Source organism: Rhinatrema bivittatum, chromosome 2 (genome assembly GCF_901001135.1).
Source record: "Rhinatrema bivittatum chromosome 2, aRhiBiv1.1, whole genome shotgun sequence".
NCBI lineage: Eukaryota > Metazoa > Chordata > Amphibia > Gymnophiona > Rhinatrematidae > Rhinatrema > Rhinatrema bivittatum.
In genome coordinates this window covers 273,623,935-273,645,872 of record NC_042616.1, presented here as the reverse complement: position 1 = coordinate 273,645,872, position 21,938 = coordinate 273,623,935, and the positions used below count along the sequence as shown (strand labels likewise).

General features: G+C 44.6%; 1 protein-coding gene across 1 annotated transcript in view; it reads right to left on the bottom strand.

Moving 5' to 3' along the window:
* Positions 1 to 441: 441 nt before the first annotated feature.
* The window catches only part of CDK13 (cyclin dependent kinase 13), a 284,521-nt gene continuing 263,024 nt past the window's right edge, over positions 442 to 21,938 (bottom strand). Inside the window, 1 exon segment of the mRNA XM_029589531.1 lies at positions 442 to 1,875. Within this exon segment, the coding sequence (XP_029445391.1) occupies positions 1,031 to 1,875 (845 nt within the window). The 3' untranslated portion in view covers positions 442 to 1,030.

Genomic DNA, 21,938 nt, shown 5'->3' with positions numbered 1-21,938 from the left:
TTTGTTTGCTTATTTAAGATAAGAGGTACAAAACTGATTAGACCACCAGGATTTTTCAGGGTAAGGCACTTAATGTCATTTGAATTTTTCCCCAACATTTTTTATAATAGAAAAAAATCCTTTATTTAGATGAATTTTTTGTAATTTATGATTCCTTTCATTGTACCTGCATAAGAATTATCCAAAGACAACGTAGTACACACATTTTCAAGATATCATAGATCTCTCCCTTCAGATGGGATCTCAGTGGTCTAAAAAGCTCTAGTACATCTGAATAATTCTTACATTTCTCCAATAAAAAGGTATCAACCTGTAAGAAATCCAGTTTCCTCCCCAGGACCAAAACAGCTATTAGAATTCTGCACTTGGATGGATAAGAAAAATAAACTCACAATAGCAAATTGTTTAAAAAACAACAAAACAAAAAAAAAAACCTTTTCATACTGAGAAAGGTCATGTTTATTTTATCTGAAATGAGCAATGTACATTTTTCACAATAACACTGAAAGCAGTGCAAAAACCAACAGTGACCTTTGACCAAAAGATAGTTAAAAAAAAACAAAACTAATCAGTGCTCTGCTTTCTGATTGTTGTAAAACTCATTTTCATTTTTGTTGTATTTTGTTTTTATTTTTAGTTTTTTTTGTTTAAGTTTTTTTTTTTTACATAAAAATTGGTCCAAACTTACAAAAATGCACAAGTGTGCATAGGTCTTCAAAAGGTCTATAAGGACACCATAGAAAATTGCTGTCCCTATATTTAAGAGTCCACTTAAAACCACCAAAATACAAAATAAAACAAAACTAGAATCTGTCAAGATGTACAATCAGTGGATCTAGTTTTCAAAAGTTCGTGAACTTTGAACAAAATTATTCTTTACATTACTATGGTATGCAAGACCTTTTTTCACATAAAAATAAAGCTGTTGAATTAACCTTATTCAAGCCTGTTGGACTGCTGCTTTCAATTGCAGCTGCAGTTGAAACAGTTTTTCCAAATAAAAATGATGTGCCTGAGGTAAAACAGACTATCAGTAGGGTAAGCCTCTGCCTCTAGCTGTCGATGTGCCAATGTGTCCTCTATATTCTTGGGAATATCCAGGTCCATGGGCAGGGGAAGTCCACGTATGTCCATGCATGTGGCTAGGACCACCAAAGTTGTCTTGGAGATTAGTGCTATAGCTATAGTTATGCATCCTTACTGGCAAAGGATGAGTACTCTCTGACCTCGTAGCCAGATCACCACCATGTCCCAGCACTAATATAGGACCATGACTATATTCAAATCTATGGTCTTTATCACCACTAAATAGCATGGAATTACTGAGATAACTATCTCCATACCCAGTCACTGAGCTGGGAAACAGTTCTGAAAAGGCAGGGTGTGGTGGTGGTGCACCAGATTGAGATGAAGCAGTACTGTAGTTCTCCAGAGGTTGACAATTTGAGTTCCCAACAAAGCTTCTTCTTTCTATTCCACCTGAAGGCCCTGCTCCTATCCCTTCCTTTCCATAAGTTGTATTTGAGAAGGAAGACAATCCAAAGTTATCTGTATAGTCTGGAGCAGTTGTATAGGATCCTGCTGCTGCCCGATGATCCACAGCACTTGTTTCTTCCTCTTCATCTTCCTGAGCCTGATGGTGAGCCAATAGCTGAAGTAGGACTGCCTTTACTCCTTCATGAGCATCAGCTGTAGGAGAGTTAGAACTGCGTACATGTGTGTTCTCTGTCCGATAATCTAGGTCTTGTTCACTGACTGGAGGTGGTTCTGGAGGTTCAGGAGGACGTTGGTCTGGAGGCAAAATGTGAGGGTGTTCTTTAGGTGACAGGATACGTGGCTCTGACTGCTTCACATGATCATTTCGACCTAGACAGACTGAATGAGAAAACAATCCTATTAAAAGAGCCTCTGCTATTTTACAACTATTTTAAAACAAATTAAATTACAATTGCAACAGTTATACCACTGTCAAACTGAAAACGAGAAAAACTTCCAAAGAAATGGCCATGGCATGCGTATGGCAGGGGTGGCCAATTCCAGTCCTCAAGAGCCACAAAAGCAGGCCTGGGTTTCAGAATATTCACAATATGCATGAGACAGATTTGCATACAATGGAGGCAGTACACGCAAATCTATATCAGGTACATTCATTGTGGATATCCTGAAAAGCTGACCTGTTTGTGGCTCTCAATATCAGGAGTTGGCCACCCTTAATATATGGGGAGTAATAGGCTAAACAGAGCTTGAAGTTCTCAGGAAACAACTGTCCTACCCTTTAAGTGTTTCAATTATTATTGTACAGTAAAATCCAGATGGTGCGAAAAGAAACAAGACTGCTGATGGTTTCCTGCCGATAGCTACATTTAATAATTTTTTCTTCTCCCCTGCTTCAACGGCAGGGGAGAAGAAAAACTGATATTTCACGCATATCCAGCATAGCTCCCTGCTTCAACGGCAGGGGAGAAGAAAAACAACCAATAAGGGCTGAATAACATATTCTGGGTAAAACAAATAAGCATGGGTGTAGCTTGCTTATTGCGGCGGTTACTACCCCTACTACCCCTAACTAATCAAGCTTGATATTTCACTTGGATGCAGCTCCATCACTGCTCTCTACATTAATGGTGGGGGTGGAAGGGAAAAAGAACCAAACAGCTAAGAGAAACAGATAAGTATGAGAAAAAAAATGTGTGAAGCTTGCTGGGCAGACTGGATGGGCCGTTTGGTCTTCTTCTGCCGTCATTTCTATGTTTCTATAATTTGTGAGTATGTTATCTGGAGCCAATATCACGTTCCAGTCTAATGGAAAAATGAATGCAATTCTTTATATTTCTTTTTAATATTCAAGACAGTTTTAAAGGCAGATGTATTGTCTAATTTTAGATCTCTCCAAAGCCTCTGCCCAATTTAAAGCCATATTTGCTCGATTTCAAAATGAAACAGACTACAAAATTAAGGAGGTTTGATGTATTCATATTCTAAGAGCTAGAATAAGGCCCAAATGCCTCATTTCAGTGATATTTTTTCAACAGTATACTACTGTTTTAAGTTGAAAGGTAACTATAGGATTTTTCTATAAATTGTATTCATTTCTGCAGCATTGCTACCTGTGAAGAGTGAGAGATATCACAGCCACTATATAGCAGCAAAATGTAGAGATTACTTACCTGATAATCTCGTTTTCCTTAGTGTATGCAGATGGACTCAAAACAAGTGGGTATAGTGTGCTCGTGCTAGCAGTTGGAGACGGATCTGACGTCAGCACGGGTACATATACCCCCACAGTAGGTGCCGCAATTCAGTAATCTTCCTTGCAAAAGCTGTAGCTGACTGATCGATTAATTAGCAGGATTACCCTGATCGACTGATAGTAGCTGGAGACCACCAGTGTTCTCAACCGGAAGGCGTCGACACCCGGCAGGGTGGATGGCCTATTATAAGAAAACATGGCTTACCATGAATCAGTGAATCCCCATGTATGCCGGCAGCTGGGCGGGATGCTGAGTCTATCTGCATACACTAAGGAAAACGAGATTATCAGGTAAGTAATCTCTACATTTCCTAGCGTGTAGCAGATGGACTCAAAACAAGTGGGATGTACAAAAGCTACTCCCGGACTGGGCGGGAGGCTGCCCGAGGACAGTTTAGGATTGCCCTCGCAAATGCTGTGTCCTCCCTGGCCTGGACATCCAGACGGTAGAATCTGGAGGGAGGACCACATCCCCTCTTTACATATCTCTGCAGGTGACAGCAGCTTAGCTTCTGCCCAAGAGGCAGATTGTGCTCTGGTAGAATGAGCCTTGACCTGTAGAGGCGGTTGTTTTCCCGCCTCTATGTAGGCTGCCTTGATAACTTCTTTGATCCAGCGGGCGATGGTTGGCCGTGAGGCCGCTTCCCCTTGCTTCTTCTCGCTGTGCAGGACGAACAGGTGGTCCGTCTTTCGTACTGCTTCTGACATTTCCAGGTATCTGGACAGCAGTCTGCAGATGTCGCGATGTCGTAGCATTCGACCTTCCTCCGACTTCTTCAAACCTTCCGTGGTAGGCAAGGATATGGTTTGGTTGAGGTGAAAGTGTGAGACCACTTTGGGTAAAAAGGATGGAACTGTGCGAAGATGGATAGCCTCTGGAGTGATTCTGAGAAATGGATCACGACAGGATAGTGCTTGTAGCTCTGAGATGCGGCGTGCTGAACACACAGCTAGCAAGAACACCATCTTCAAGGTTAACAAACGGAGGGACAGGCCTCGAAGGGGCCTGAAGGCTGTTCCCGCCAAAAAGTCCAATACTAGGTTGAGATTCCACAAGGGCACCGGCCACTTCAGTGGCGGGCGAATGTGCTTGACTCCTTTCAGGAAACGTGAGACTGGGTGGTTGGCAATGGTGTTGCCGCCACTCCTGGGACCGTAGCAAGACAGCGCTGCTACCTGAACCTTGATGGAGCTGAGGGACAGACCCTTCTGAAGTCCATCTTGTAGGAAGTCCAAAATGATAGGAATCTTAGCGGCATGCGAATTGGTGCCGTGAGAGGCGCACCAAGCTTCAAAGACTCCAGATCCTGATATATGTTAGGGATGTGGAGAACTTGCGTGCTCGGAGGAGTGTATCTATAACCGGCTCAGAGTATCCCCTTTTCTGCAGTCGAGCCCTCTCAATGGCCAGACCGTAAGAGAGAATTGAGCCGGATCCTCGTGGAGGATGGGACCTTGCCGCAGCAGGTCCCTGTAGGGAGGCAGAGGTAGAGGGTTCCCTGCCAGTAGTCTTCTCATGTCTGCGTACCAGGGTCTTCTTGGCCAGTCCGGGGCCACTAGAAGAACTAGGCCTCTGTGTTGCTGAATCCTGTGTACAATGGTGCCCAGCAGGGGCCATGGAGGAAAGGCGTATAGCAGGATCCCCTGAGGCCATGGCTGTGCCAGGGCATCGATCCCCTGAGCCCAAGGATCCTGCCTGCGGCTGAATTATCTGGGTACTTGAGCGTTGGACCCGTCCGCTAAGAGGTCCATGGCTGGCGTCCCCCATTGATCCACAATTATCTGAAAGGCTGTGGGTGACAGCTGCCACTCCCCCGGGTTTAGGCTTTCTCTGCTGAGGAAGTCTGCCATCGTGTTGTCCTTCCCGGCAATGTGGACGGCAGAGATGTCTTGGAGATTTGCTTCTGCCCAAATCAGAGGAGTTATTTCCATGGACACTTGTTGGCTTCTGGTTCCGCCCTGACGATTGATGTATGCCACCGTGGTGGCATTGTCTGACATCACTCTGACCGCTCTGTCGTGAAGTCTGTGGGCCAATCGCAGGCACGCTAGCCTGACTGCCCGTGCCTCTAGTCGGTTGATGTTCCACATCGACTCTTCTCTGGTCCACCGCCCTTGGGCGGTGAGTTCCTCACAGTGTGCTCCCCATCCGTTCAGGCTGGCATTTGTGGTGAGCAGAATCCAGGTTGGGGAGGACATTCTTGACCCCCGGCTCATGTGGCCGGGCTGCAACCACCACCGTAGCTGATACCGCACTCTGGCCGGTAGAGGGAGGCGTACGGTGTAGTTCTGCGATCGTGGGCTCCATTGAGATATAAGGGCGCACTGCAACGGTCTCATATGAGCCCGTGCCCATGGTACCACCTCCAGAGTGGACGCCATGAGGCCAAGGACCTGTAGGTAATCTCGCGCTGTGGGCCGGCTGGCGCTCAGCAGGGCCTGCAAATGACTCTGGAGTTTTGACTTTCTCTTGGAGGTCAGGCTGACCTTGTCTTCTCGGATGTCGAAGTGGACCCCTAGGTATTCCAGCGACTGGGACGGCTGTAGGGAGCTCTTGTTTATGTTGACTACCCATCCGAGGCTTTCCAGAAGAGCTATAACTCTGTTGGTTGCCCGGTGGCTATCCTCCGGTGACTTTGCCCTGATCAGCCAATCGTCCAGGTAGGGATGGACGAGAATTCCTTCCTTCCTGAGGGCCGCCGCCACTACTACTATTACCTTGGTAAAGATCCGTGGCGCAGTGGCTAACCCGAAGGGCAAAGCTCGGAACTGGAAGTGCTGATTCAGGACTCTGAAGCGTAAATAGCGCTGGTGATCCCGATGGATTGGGATATGCAGGTAGGCTTCCGACAGATCTAGGGAGGTGAGAAACTCCCCTGGCTGTACCGAATTCTTGACCGACCGCAGAGTTTCCATGCGAAAGCTGGGGACCCGTAGGTGTCAGTTGACTGACTTGAGGTCCAGGACGGGCCTGAAAGTGTCCTTCTTGGTTACTATGAAATATGCCCAGAATTTACCTCTCCTGCAGGTACTGGGATTTTGGCTTTTAGGGCCAGGAGCCTCTGTAAGGTCACTTCTAGTGCCGCTGCCTTGAGCGGGGAACAAGGAGATTCCACAAACTTGTTCGGCGGAAGCCAAAAGAAATCCAGGTAATATCCTTCTCGGATGATGGCGAGGACCCACTGGTCCGAAGTAATCTCGACCCACCTGCGGTAGAAGAGGGTTAGCCTGCCCCCTATGGCTGCTACCCCGGATGGGTCGGCTGATTGTCATTGTGGGTTGCGGCCGGGGCCGGAACCCGAGCCGGTTCTCTTCTTGTTATGCTTAGTCCGAAAGGACTGGTTCCTGGCCTGGGAACGAGGTGCTCGATAGCGAGTCCTGTAAGGGTTGAAGTGCTGCGAAGTTCTACCTCTAGATGGTCTAGAAAAAGAACGCTGGCTCCTCCTCGCCCTGTCTTTTGGCAGATGGGGTAATGGGGAGGCACCCCATTTAGTAGCCCAGCTCTCGAGATCGCTGCCAAACAGTAAGGAACCCTTAAAGGGCATTCTTGTGAGTCGTGTCTTGGAGGACGAGTCGGCCGCCCAATGACGTAGCCAAAGCTGCCTCCTGGCTGCCACTGAAGAGGAAACTCCCTTGGCTGCCGTACGGACGAGGTCGGAGGCTGCGTCAGTGAGAAATGCGAGAGCTGATTCCATGTCTGCTCACTGGGTGTTGTTTCTCGCCTGTGATAAACAGGAGCGCGTCACCATGGTGCAGCAGGTCGCGATTCGTAGGGACATGGCTGCTACCTCAAAAGCTTGTTTCAGAATGGTGTCCATGCGTTGGTCATGTGAATCCTTGAGGGCCGCTCCCCCCTCAACCGGAATGGTGGTGTGCTTCACTATTGCGTTAACTATGGCGTCTACCCTGGGGCACGCCAATAGCTCCTTGGATGCCTGCCAAGGCCCGACCCCCTCTAAATGAGGCCTCCGGTGCCTTCCATTCCAGATCGATTCGTCTAGGAATTTAGTCGTTAGAATTTGGAAACACGCTCAGCGAGCGTGAGGTAGCTCCAAACTGCTTTGGAGACGGAAATTACAGAATTGCGGCACTTCCTGTGGGGGTATATGTACCTGTGTTGACGTCAGATCCGTCTCCAACTGCTAGCACGAGCACACTATACCCACTTGTTTTGAGTCCATCTGCTACACGCTAGGAAAACATAGTTGCTTATATACAAAAAAAGTCTGAACCTCTTCCCACCTCAAAGCCTGTACTATTCATTAAATATAAATCTAGTATTTATCTATCTTCAAGGTCACAGTCAAAGGCATATCATTTCCAAGGCCATTTACTAAATTGATATAACAAATTATCAAACATACTAAAGGTATACATGAGGAATCTAAATAAAGCCCATCAGCTAACAAATCAGCAGCACAGTAATAATGGGTGATTTCAATTACCCCAGTATTGACTGGATGAACGTTACATCACAATATTCTAGAGAATTAAAAGTCCTAGATGAAATAAATGACTGCTTCATGGAGCAGCTGCTACAAGAACCAACAAGAGGGGAAACTATTTTAGACCTAGCCCTTAGTGGAACACACGATTTGGTGCGAGAGGTAACTGTATTGGAGCCACTTGGCAATAGTGATCACATTATCATCAAATTTGACTTAACTGGAGGGAATGCAAAGAAGCATTTCACTTTCAAAAAGGTGACTGATAGAATGAGGAAAATGGTTAGGAGAAAACAAAGGTGCAACTGCAAAGGTTAAGAGTTAGATCAGGCATGGATGTTTAAAAATACTATCTTGGAAGCCCAGCACAGATGTATTCCATGCATTAGAACAGATGGAAAGAAGGCTAAATGACTACCGGCATGGTTGAAAGGTAAGGTGAGAGGCTATATCTAAAAACGTTCAAGAAATGGAAAAGGGATCCAGCATAAGCACTTATGAGATGCAAAGCATTGATAAGGAATGCAAAAAGAATTTGAAAAGAAGCCTGCCATGGAAGCAAAAACTCATAACTTTTTCAGGTACATTCGAGGTAAAAAGCTTGTGAGGGAATCAGTTGGACCATTAGATGATAGAGTAAAAGGAGCACTTAGGGATGACAAAGCCATAGACACTAAATTAATTCTTTGCTTCAGTATTCACTGAGGAAGATTTAAGAGATATACCCATGCTAGAAATCATATTCAAAGGTGATGACTCAGCGGAATTGAAACATCTCAGTGAACCTGGAAAATGTACTAGGGCAAACTGACAAAACTAAAAAGTAGCAAATCACCTGACCAGATGGTATACATCCCAGAGTTCTGTCAAAACTGAGAAATGAACTTATTTCCCCCCCTCCCCCCAAAGCGCTTTTCCAAAACATCAACAGAAGCATAAACATAACCTCTGATCACAGATATCAATACATCCGATAGGATGGCAAAATAAACAGGAGTAAATACAGTTGAAGTTATAAATTTGAATTGTTGTCCTTGACATTTGCTGTTGTATAAGCCTATGGGTCATGATATTTCTTTTGTTGTATTCTTCAAGGACCACAATAAAAATCAGATTAAAAAAAACCCCCAGAAATGAAATGACAGACCTGCTATTGGAAATGTGTAAACTATCAATAACATCTACAGTACCTGAAGACTGAAGGGTTGCCACTAACACCAATTTTTAAAAAGGTATCAAGGGGTAATCCAGGAAATTGCAGACCAGTGAGTCAGATGTCTATGCCAGGCAAAATGGTAGAAACAAAGAACAAAATTGCTCAACATATAGATAAGCGTGGTTTAATAGGACAAAGCCAACATGGATTTAGCCAAGGGAAGTCTTGCCTCACAAATCTGCCTCATTTTTATTTTTTTTTGAGGGCATAAACAAACATGTGGATAAAGGTGAGCCAGTTGATATAGTGTATCTGGATTTCCAGAAAGCATTTGATGAAGTCCCTCATGAGTGACTTCTTGGGAAATTAGAAATTTATGGGATAGTGGCAGCGTTCTATTATGGATTGTCAACTGGTTAAAAGATAGAAAACAGAATAAGCCTAAATGGTAAATTTTCCCAGTGGAAAAAATGAATAATGGAGTACCCCAGGGATCTGTTCTGGGGCAAATAGTTTTTAATATATTTATAAATAAACTGGAAATGGGAACAATAAGTGAGGTGATCAAATTTGCCAGTGACAAAATTATTTGAAGTTGTCAAATCATAAAAGGATTGTGAGAAACTGCAAGAGGACATTGCAAAACTAGGAGACTGGGCATGAAAATACGAAATCTGCTCAATGTGCAGCAGCAGCCAGAGGTTTATAAAATGAGTGGAATGGAATGAGTAAACAATCAGTTGTTTACTCTTTCAAAAAGTACAAAGACTAAGGGACAAACAATGAAGTTACTAAGTAATACATTTAAAACTAATAAGAGAAAATATTGTTTTTACTCCATGCATAATTAAACTCTGGAATTCGTTGCCAGAGGATGTGGTGAAAGCTATTAGTATAGCTGCTTTTAAAAAAGGTTTGCACAAGTTCCTGGAGGAACAGTCCATTAACAATTAAGGCAGAGTTGTAGAAATCAACTGCTTATTTTTGGGATGAGCTGCTTGGAATCTATCTACTCATTAGGATCTTGCCAGGTACTTGTTACCTGGGTTGGCCACTGCTGTAAACAGGAGACTGAGCTTGATGGACCCTTGGTCTGACCCAGTATGGCCTTATGTTACGTTCTTATATAATTCAGTATGTGAATTTTCCTTTAAATAATCTATATACATACTAAAATATCATTGTCACATATTTCAGCCTCATGTTTCAAATTTCCCATGGTAGCATAAAAACACAGTTGATTAGCTAAGACACCTTGGTACGCCTGTTACACTGAAGGAGATGGCCACTATACACAAACATAGCAAAGCTGCTTACTTGTAACTGATGCTTCCTGCTTACCTGGACAGCAGGATACATTAGTTACATATGGGAGTGATGTCATCCAATGGCAACAAGGATGTTTATTAGCTAGAAGTAAAAAACCTAAAAGGATTTTCTGTTCATGTCAGTAAGCATTGTACAGCCTCATATCACAAGCCTCCAAGTCATATGAAAACTCCTAGTTTTTTGGGGAAGATTTGCAATTGCAGTACAGAGTATTTGTAATGTAGTACAGTAGTCTGAGTTCTACTGTTTCTTTAGCTTTGTTACCAATTTCTTCTGTGCTGCGGACATTGGCTAATCCATATGGATATCTTGTACATCTGAGGACTGCAAACTATTCTATAAGCCCCTATGGAAAGGGTTCAATCTTTAGCCCAATGTTGAAATTAGGTTACAAAATTCAACTGATCCAAAATTCAGTAGTGTTAGGAAAACATCAATTTCCACAGTATTAAAAAGATCGGGCCAACGGCCTTTTCTGTGGAGGATTCAGTTTTAAGATTTTGTTTTTTCAATCATTGCATAAATTAGCTCCAAAATAATCAAATCATAAGATATGAGCCTACTCGTTCATTAAGATCAAAGTCAGAGCTTATTAGTGGTACCATCTGTACAAGTGGCTGGTCTAAGACAAGTAAGCATACATTTTCCTGTACAAGGCCATTTCTCTCAAATGCTCTTCCCAGGTGGATGTAATTTCAAATTTGATTCAGTTTAAACAACAGCTGAACATCTGGCTGTTTCCTCAAGCCTTTCTAAGCTAAATTCTAGAGGTTTTAAGTTTCTATACTGCTGTTTGTAAAGCAAAATTGCTTACCTTGTAATAGGTGTTATCCCAGGACAGCAGGATGTAGTCCTCACATATGGGTGACATCGGTAATGGAGCCCTATGTACGGAAAAACTTCTTTAAAAGTTTCTATGAAACTTTTGAATGGCACCGGAGTGCCTACTGAGCATGCCCAGCATGCCATGATATTCCCTGCCACAGGGGTCTCCCTTCAGTCTTGTTTTGTAGCAATAAGCGTTAGCCAAAAATAAAATAATAAAACGTAACGGACCCAACTCCGCGGGGTGGCGGGTGCGTTTCGTGAGGACTACATCCTGCTGTCCTGGGATAACACCTATTACAAGGTAAGCAATTTTGCTTTATCCCAGGACAAGCAGGATGCTAGTCCTCACATATGGATGATTAGCAAGCTAGAGGCTGAGTCATTTTGTGCTGAAGTAACAGTGAGGTATTGTTGTTGAAATGAATCAGCCGAAATCACAGCAGGTTGGATGTAGAAGGAGTTGGGATTACACTGGAAACAAGTTCTTTAAGACGGATTGTCCATAGGCTGAATCTTGTCTTCCTTCTTTGTCTAAGCAGTAGTGAGCTGCAAAGGTATGAAGAGAACTCCATGTTGCTGCTTTGCAAATGTCCAGAATAGGTACAGAGCGTAGGTGTGCTACTGAAGTTGACATCGCTCTTACTGAGTGTGCTTTTACTCGCCCTTGAAGAGTAAGGCCTGCTTTTTCATAACAAAATTGTATGCAATCTGCTAACCAGTTTGACAGAGTATGCTTACCCACTGCTTTATCTGGTTTGTTTGGATCATAGGATACAAACAGCTGACTGGACTTTCTTTGGGCTGTAGTGCGGTTTAAATAGAAAGACAATGCATGCTTACAGTCCAAAGTGTGTAAGGCTCTTTCTCCTTGGTGAGAGTGAGGCCTAGGAAAGAATGTAGGTAAAACTATGGATTGGTTCAAGTGAAATTCCGTGACAACCTTAGGAAGGAATTTAGGATGTGTCCTGAGGACTACCCTGTCATGGAGGAACTTTGTAAAAGGTTCGTATGTGACTAGTGCTTGTAATTCACTGACCCTTCTGGCTGATGTAATGGCTATGAGAAATACCGTTTTCCAAGTAAGGTATTTAAGGTCACAAGTATTTATGGGTTCAAAAGGAGAACGCATAAGTCTAGTTAGTACTACGTTCAGATCCCATTGTATGCTTGGGGAATGAACTGGAGGTTTAATGTGAGTTAGGCCTCTCATGAATTTACTGACGAGAGGCTGTGTGGAGATAGATGCATCTCCCAGCTTGTTATGATAAGCTGAGATTGCACTTAAGACCAGAGTCTGAGAGGTGGTAAAGGTAATCTAGTAGCGAGGAAGTGGGGCAAGTGAAAGGATCTAAATCTTTCTGAGTGCACCACAAAGTAAACCGTTTCCATTTGTAGGAATAATTCTCTCTCGTGGAAGGTTTACGTGCAGCTATCAGCACTTGAGATATAGCGGTTGGAAGGTTGAGAGGTTGTAAGATCAAGCTTTCAACATCCATGCTGTCAGGGACAGGGATTGAAGGTTGGGATGGTGCAACTGACCCTGTTCCTGAGTTATGAGATTGGGAGCTACTCCCAGGCGAATTGGATCCCTGACAGAGATCTAGCAGTGTGGGGAACCATACTTGTCGAGGCCAATATGGGGCTATGAGTATCATGGTCCCTTTGTCCTGTTGTAGTTTCACTAATGTTTTGGTTATGAGTGGTATCGGTGGATACGCGTATAACAGGCCTGAATTCCAATGGCGAGCAAACGCGTCCTTTGGTAGGCTGTTCTGCTGCCAGAGGAGAGAGCAGTAATTGTTCACTTTGTAGTTGAGTTGAGATGCAAAGAGATCTATCGTCGGTTGACCCCAGCGTTGGAAGATCTTGGATGCTATTGCTGGGTCCAAGGACCATTCGTGCGGTTGGAACTGACGACTGAGACGATCCGCTACTGTGTTGTGGATGCCTGCTAGGTAGGTGGCCCGTAGAAGAATTGAGTGTGTCAGGGCCCAGTCCCAAATCTGTGCTGCTTCTTGACAAAGGAGGTAGGAACCTGTACCGCCCTGTTTGTTGATGTACCACATGGCTACTGTGTTGTCCGTTTGGATCAGAACAGTCTTGTGCGATAGGCAGTCCTTGAACGCATGTAGAGCATAGCGTATAGCTCGAAGCTCCAGGAAGTTTATTTGAAAAGAGGCTTCGAGCTGTGTCCACTTGCCCTGTGTCTTTAGATGACCAATGTGTGCTCCCCACCCTAAGGTGGATGCATCTGTAGTCAAAGTCACTTGTGGAACTGGCTGCTGGAAAGGTAGGCCTTTGAGCAGGTTGTCCATTGATGTCCACCAGAGGAGTGCAGATCTTAGTTCTGGTGTGATATGAATGGGAGTGGACATTGGTTGAGTGGCTTGTATCCACTGTGCTTTGAGCGTCCATTGTAGTAGTCTCATGGTCAATCTGGCCATGGGAGTGACATGAACTGTGGAAGCCATGTGCCCTAGAAGAATGAGGCACTGGTGAGCTGATACCTGGAATTGTTTGCGAAGATTGTGAGTCAACAGGACAAGTGTTTGAGCACGGTCTCTTGGAAGAAAAGCTGTTGCTATTGAAGTGTTCAGTTCTGCACCTATGAATTGTATCAGATGAGTTGGTGACAGATGGGATTTCTGGTAGTTGATGAGAAATCCCAAGGAGTGAAGCACTTGAATGGTGAGCTTGAGAGAAGTGAGAGCTCCTTCTTTTGATTGACTCTTGATGAGCCAATCGTCCAGGTAAGGGAACACATGCACCTTTTGCTTGTGGAGGTGTGCCACTGCTGCAGCCATGCACTTTGTGAATACTCGTGGTGCTGATGCAAGACCGAATGGCAGCACTCTGTATTGAAAATGCTGATCCAGTACCCGAAAGCGCAGGTATTGGCGATGAGGAGGAAAGATGGGAATGTGAGCGTATGCATCTTGAAGATCCAGAGAGCAGAGCCAATCTCCCCTTTGAAGAAGAGGCAGAATGGTGCCTAGGGATACCATTCTGAATTTTTCTTTTCTTAGGAATTTGTTGAGATTTCTGAGGTCTAGAATGGGTCGAAGGCCTCCTGTTTTCTTTGGAATGAGGAAATATCTGGAGTAGAATCCTCTGCCCTTTTGAGGTCCAGGGACTGGTTCTATGGCCCTGGCTCTCAGAAGGGTGGATAATTCTATTTGAAGAATTATGGAATGTTGATTTATTGTGTACGAGTGAAGTGGTGGATTTTCCCTTGGGATAGTTAAGAAATCCAGCCTGTAACCGTGAGTCATGATGGATAACACCCACTGGTCGGTGGTGATGGAGGTCCAATTGTTGTGGAAGTACTGTATGCGACCTCCTACTGGTGTTTCCGGAAACGGATTGATGTGGCTGCTGCTCTCTGGGGCTTTTCAGAAACCAGAAGTAGTTGTTGTTTGTGGAGGTGGCTGAGGTCTTGCTGCCCTTTGCCTAGGCTGTTGGCATTGTGTTGGGCGGTTAACCCTTGGCCTACCTGCTGGGGGGTAGTATCGACGTGGACGGTAGTACGGTCGGCGAGTGTCACGCCTGGGATACTTTCTGGAAGAAACTTGAGTTTCTTGAGGTTGAGAGGATAATTGTTTTAAGGTCTCGGTGTGGTCCCTTAAGGTTGCCACAGCTTCCTTAATCTTGTCCCCAAAGAGGTTATCCCCCAGACATGGTAGATCCGACAAATGCTCCTGAACCTCTGGGCAAAGATCAGAGGCCTTCAGCCAAGCCCACCTTCTCGCAGCTATACCCGATGCTGACAATCTTGCTGCTGTCTCAAAGCAATCATAAGTTGCTCGAACTTCATGCTTACCCGAGTCAAGGCCCTTGTGTATAATATTTTGGAATGACTCTTGAAACTGCTCTGGAAGAGAAAGAGAGAGTTCCTGAACCTGTTTCCACAGGTTCCTTTGGTACTGGTTCATGTAGAGCTGGTAAGAAGAAATTTTTGAGACCAGCATGGAACCCTGAAAAATCTTTCTTCCTAAGTTGTCCAGGAATCTACTTTCTTTCCCAGGCGGTAGGGAAGCATGGGACTTTTGTCTCTTTGCTTTCTTTTGGGCAGATTCAACCACCACTGATTGGTGAGGCAGTTGAGATCTCTGGAATCCTGGAGTAGGCTGTACAAGGTAAGTGGCTTCAGCCCTCTTGTTCACTGCTGGTACAGAACTTGGGTGCTCCCAAATCATGTGCTGTAATTCCTGGAAGACTTCGTGAACCGGGATTGCCAACATTTTTTTGGGAGGGTCCACAAATTGTAGGACTTCCAAAGTCTTTTGCCTCTCATCCACCTCTGTTTGGATAGGAAAAGGGATGGTGTCCGCCATTTCCTTAACGAAATTAGTAAATGAGAGGTCCTCAGGTGGAGACTTTCTATGGTCATCCGGTGGAGAGGGCTCAGAATAATTCTTCATCCAAAGAATACTCAGAGGTAGAGTCCTCAGGCTCATGATGTGGTATGTGGTAAGAAACTGGGTCACTAGGATGTGGTGGCACAGGTGAACGAGGCCTAGAAGGCCTTGGTACTCCTGATGGGCCTGGAACTGGGTCCAGTGGTAATTGCCTTGGTACTCCAGATGGCCCTGGAACTGGATCCTGTGGTAATTGCTTGGTAAGGATATCCAAGAGTGACATCCCCAGTAGGAACCGGCGCTGGCGTCGCTGGCACCAAGGAAGGGATCGGTAGAGGCGTATGCGGCATCGGTGACTGTACCGGGGTAGGAATCGTCTCCGGTTCCGCTGCCATCGTCGGTGACCTCGGAATCGACGGAATGGGCATCGATGGTGATGGCATCGGCATCGATGGTGGAATCGCCTCACGTAGAGCTTGTTGCACCGCTTGACGTATGAGGGAGTCAAGTTCCACTCTCACAGCTGGTGAAACAGAGCAGCTGTGGAGGGAGGCGGTGGAGGCGATGCCGATACCCCCTCAGAGCCCTGAGGAGGTTCGGAACCCGGCACCGATATCGGTGGGAATCGCCCTGCAGTAGGCCTTGGAGCCTCTGTCTCCGTCCGGGTTTTCTTTGCCGGAGAGGCCGTACCTGTGGAAGTCTCTTCGGCCACCGTATCCTGTCGCCGATGGCGATGCTTCTCCTTTTGTTTGTCGCTTCCCGAAGTCGATGCTTTTGATAACGACTGGGATGAAGCTGAGGCGTCTCCCGCCTCCGGATGTTTTTTCTTCATCATAAGCTGACGAACTGATGTCGATGGAGAAGACTGCGTTGAAGTTGACGCCCGTGGAAGCAGTTGTATGGAAAAAAGCTGCTCCATTTTCTCAGCCCTAAGACGACGACCTTTACTGGTCATTTCAGCACAAGACTTGCACGTTTGAATGTTGTGGTCTTTGCCTAAGCAAAGAACACATTCAAAATGTGGGTCGGTAATAGACATAGTTCTTGTGCAGTTTGGGCACTTTTTGAAGCTGGAGGCCATGGCGCCATACGGCCGTCGACGGCGAAAACCCCCAAAATTATCGCTCCCAGCCGGGAATCGATAACAGAAAAAAGTTACCGCCGGTAATAAAATGGAAAAACCCCTGCGGCAGATCAAATTTTTCCGAATTTTTTACAAGGTGAAAATTACCTCAAGACTCCTATTAACCCGCGATGCTAACGGCTTCGCGGAAAAAAGAAGACTGAAGGGAGACCCCTGTGGCAGGGAATATCATGGCATGCTGGGCATGCTCAGTAGGCACTCTGGTGCCATTCAAAAGTTTCATAGAAACTTTTAAAGAAGTTTTTCCGTACATAGGGCTCCATTACCGATGTCACCCATATGTGAGGACTAGCATCCTGCTTGTCCTGGGATAATGAGTGTTACATGAGGATTTATCATAATTTATTTGTATTGCAATTTTAGCTGATGCTTTTTGTAACTTTTGTTTTATAATTTGCTAGTGAATTTGCTGTGTTACATAGGGTGTAGATTATGGCAAGGCATCAGATAAATTGATTGTATACGGATCATACAAAATGTTTATCACATTCATCTCCTCCAGATAAAGTAAGAAAGTCTTGTTTATCTGAAGGAAGTCAAAATATGTGTAGCTGCTTTATAATGGAGTGCATATATTGTACCATAAAAAGTTAAGATACACACATAGAAAGCACTGTGTTTTGAAATAACTTCCTACCAAACAGATCCAGAGTTTGTGGATTCTTCCTTGGAGAAACAGATGAAAGGGACCATGATTATTTTTTAGATTTCTTTACTGTCGATTTTACCACTACTGAGAAGTGGGGTAATTGGGTCTTCTCAAAATCAAATATTGCCAGCCCCCAGTATTCTGGATATAGATTTTTACCCACTTGAGGTATAGTAAGTAGGTCTTGCTACATTTGTAATTAATTCTTTTAGAATAGAATGGACTGGAATTTGTACGGTATCTTTAGATACAATTAAGATACTTTTAAATTTCTAGCAAAGGAGCTCTCAACTTTGCTAGCCGAAAGAAATTGCTTGCAACATCTTTTTGAAAAAGACTGGAAGAAGAGATCTTCCGGAGAGAAAGTGCTCCTAGCTAGAGGAGATGAAGGGTCAAGACGGTAGAGCCGGGGAGTTCTCTATCAGAATCCAAATCTATGGAACCATAATCTCTCACGAATGCTCTGAGTCAGACTCAAGCAAGGGAGGAGTTGTATGCATAGGCAGATGGTTGGCTGTGTACCTCTTTTGGGTGTGTGTGTGTCTGGGGGGAGGGGGCTGTTCTTAGGCATAGCCTTATGAGTAACTGGAGATAACATCCCTTTCAGAGGCTGGAATGACTTAAGGTGACTGAGTCCCTCAGTTGATTGTAAAGCTTAGCTTTAGCTAGGTAGTTGATTCCTGACAGAGGTGGGTGCATAAGCAAACTGGCTTTCTCCAAAGAAAAGCAGGGCTGGATTATCCATGATGCATGGGGACTCCCAAACAGATCATTTATTGAAAAGTAAAACCCAGACTCCCCTGTGGAAAGTGGACTACTGGCTGAACAAAACTGCTTGTCCAAAGTTAGTGTCAGTTTTTGATAGATTGTCCAGACAGTAATTGGACGTGAAGGTGTGAACTGATGACAAAGTTGCAGATTTACAAAATTTCTTCAATAGGCACAGTTCGCAGATGAGCCAGCCGTACTTGATAAGCCTTACAGTGTGTGTTCTGAAGGCCAGTCAGAGCAAAACAATATATTCTGTCAGCCAGCTGGACAACATGCATTTGGTACTAGTCAATTAGGACCATAAAAGAGAGTTGTGAAGCTTGATGAGGAGGTTGAATTTTCTTCAAATATGCCAAGGATCTTTTACAGTCCAATGAACATAGGGGCTTTCTCCCCTTCATGTGTATGAGATCTAGCAAAAAATAAAACAGGGCAATAAACAGCTTGATTCAGATAAAATGCCAAAACCACTTTTGGCAGAAAGTTGAATCTACAGTGAGTAATGAACCGATGCCTGAAGCTCTCAAACTCTCCCAGCTGATGTCACTGTGACTAGCAACACTATTTTCCATGTAAAGAACTTAGAGGAAGCAGACTAATGGTTCGAAAGGCAGTTCCACGAGTTGTGCAAATACAATGATGATATCCAATGGCACTAGTGGTTTGGTGACCGGAGATCGCAAATGCCTTATGACTTTAACATTAAAAAATGCATGTCTATTAGTTTGACATTCACTAGAGCGCTAGAACAGGTGTGCTCAATCCAGTCCTTGGGCCACCCCCAACCAGTGCAAATAAATCTCATGCATATTCATTAGAGATATCCTGAAAACCTGATTGACTGTGGGGGCCCTGAAAGACCAGCTTGAGCAACCCTCCACTAAAATATGGTCTGCTGCAATGGCACTGAGATGTACTTTGACCAATGATGTACCGAGACCCTAGAAGGAGAGTGACAAGTAGTATTGAGGCAACTCCTTTTGTAAGCAAATGGGTTTAGGGAGCTTGCCTGTCACCAAGATGAAAATCTTTTCCATTTAAAACTGCAAGCTCGTTCGGCTGAAGGCTTCCTGGAGGAAGTTACAATATCCCCCTCTTCCTTGGGCAATGACAATGATGAGATTAGCAAATGTTCAACATTCATGCTGTCAAGTTGAGAGGGGAAATGTTCAGATGACAGACAATCTGAGTTAACAATGTCAGATCAGATCCTAGAGGGACTTAAGGGTGGACCAATAATGGACGAGGTGTGAACCACACTTCTCTGAGCAACGTCAGATCCTTCAGTGCTTTTTGGCCAGCAACAGAAGAGATGGAAAAGCATTAGTAAATCTGCATCTCATTTGAGTAGAAATATGTCTGGAGCGGATCTGAAATTGCTTTGAAGAATGATGCAGAATCTTTCCATTTTCCTTTTTAATTCTGATCCAAACAGATCAAATTGACAGAAGACCCCAGACATTGAACAACCTGCTGCCACTGTTTGATCTCATGAGGATAAAACACTCTGCTGTGGCAATGTATCAACATGCTGGAGATCATGGGAAGGTAGGTCACTTGAAGACAGGCTTTATGACTGCAAGCCAACTCCCAAATTCTTAGGGAATTTTGGCAGATGGTCAAGGATCCCATGCCCCCTTGATTTTTCATGTAGAATATTGCTACTTGGATTGTCAGTTTGGATTAATATGCTATTTCCCGGAAGGAGATGTGAAAAAGTTTCAATGCAAGTCTGATAGCTTGTAGAGCCAAAAGACTGATCTGAAAGACTTCTGTTGATGACTAGATTCCTTGGGTTTGAAAAGGACTCATGTGGGCACCCCATCCCTAGTGGATGCATTCATCACCAGTGTTACTGGATGAGGTAGAAGCCGAAGGAGAGCTTCCTTCTCTAGGATATCTGGGCCTAGCCACTGCTGGAGATACCTCTCCATCTCTGATGTGACCATGTCCTGGAACAACAAGGGCTGAAGCAAGTGATGTCAGAGTGTTGAGGTCACACTGGAGATAGAGCTGGGTCAAATGAGACAGATCAGGTGCAGCCCTGGAGGATGGGAGAAGTGTAAACAGTAACCAGACTCCAGAATTTAGAGGACCCAACATCAGTCCTTGGAGATCTTCTGCCATTCTTCTATGTAAAGGTGAATCTTCCTCCCTTAATGGAGAGATCGAGGCCTGAGTGTAAAATCCAGTCACAAACAAGGCCCAGGCTTGGGCTGGGCCTGCTATGTCATCTTTGATTAAATGTCCATAAACTGGAAGCTGCTGCTGCTATGGAAGCACAGATGGTGCACGATACTGCTGAAATTGTCAGAAGTGACATCTCTGGAAGTAGGAGTGCTTAAAAGCAAAGTAAGGACACCTGGAAGATGACAGCTGCTCAAATCCAATTGAAAGAGCTTGAAATGCTTCACCTTCATTTGGGCTGTTTCTCTCTGAAGAGACTGTCCCCAGAACAGGATACATCTGCCAACTTATTGTATCAAGAATATCCTCTTGCAGACTGCTGGCTCTCAGCTAAGCTATTGGACATGTTCCAATGGCCATGGCTGAAGAGCTGGCTGCTGTATCAAAGGATTTGTATATAGAGCAGAGAAGATACTAGCACTCCTCTGCATTCTGAAGAGCTTGCTGATATACTGCCTGCTCACTGTCCAACTCCTCCAACAAGGGTGTCAGTTTCTCAACACAATCATGTAAGTATTGTGCCATGTAGAATTGGTGGGCCACAATGTGGATACTGAGCATCGAGCTCTGAAAGACCTTTTCCCAAAGTTATCCAACAGTCTAGAGTCCCTGTCTGGTGGAATGTTGGAGAAAATTATAGTCTTTGCCTGTTTCAGCACCAATTTCACTACCATTGACTGGTGTGGTAGTTGTACTACCCCTAACCTCAGGGTTTGCTGAACTCTATATTTAAGGTCCAGTTAAAGGGAAGTGATTATCCCCTTGTACAGGTCCTTGGTGAGGCACTGTGTTCAGTTCTAGAGACCGTATCTCCAAGAGACAGAGACAAGATGGAGGCGGTCCAGAGAAGGGCGACCAAAAAGGTGGAAGGTCTTCATCGAATGACTTATGAGGAGAGATTGAAGAATCTGAATATGTACACCCTGGAGGAAAGGAGGAGCAGAGGTGATATGATACAGACTTTCAGATACTTGAAAGGTTTTAATGATCCAAAGACAACAAACCTTTTCCATCGGAAAAAAATCAGCAGAACCAGGGGTCATGATATGAAGCTCCAGGGAGGAAGACTCAGAACTAATGTCAGGAAGTATTTCTTCACGGAGAGGGTGGTGGATGCCTGGAATGCCCTTCCGGAGGAAGTGGTGAAGACCAGAACTGTGAAGGACTTCAAAGGGGCGTGGGATAAACACTATGGTTCCATGAAGTCTAGAGGACGTGAATGAAGAGTGGGTGGCTCGCGGGAATGACTGCTACTACCTGGAGATAATACCCTTATTCAATAAATATACACACGGTTAATGCGACTCCAACATTGCTCTAAGCTTCAACGGCAAGAGGAAATGTGGAAAAAAGGATTTGCATTCACAAAAAGCGGGGAGTAGCTTGCTTGTTACAGCGGTTACTATCCCAAACCAAATAACCCTGATACTTCACTTTCAATGCATAACCAGCATGGCTCTCTGCTTCAACGGCAGGGGGAATGAAGAAAAGTGGATCTATATAAAGACAACCACCAACAAGGACTGAATTACATAATCTGGGTAAACAAATAAGCATGGGTGTATCTTGCTTATTGCGGCGGTTACTACCCCTAACTAAGCTAGATATTTCAATTAGATGCAGCTCCAATACTGCTCTTTGCATTAATGGTGGGGGTGGAAGGGAAACTGAACCAAAGGGTTACTAAGAGCCAAGAGTAACAAGTATGAGAAAAAAAAAGTGCAAAGCTTGCTGGGCAGACTGGATGGGCCATTTGGTCTTCTTCTGCCGTCATTTCTATGTTTCAGTTTCCAGGCCAGTGAGGGGTATCCTGCATCCCCC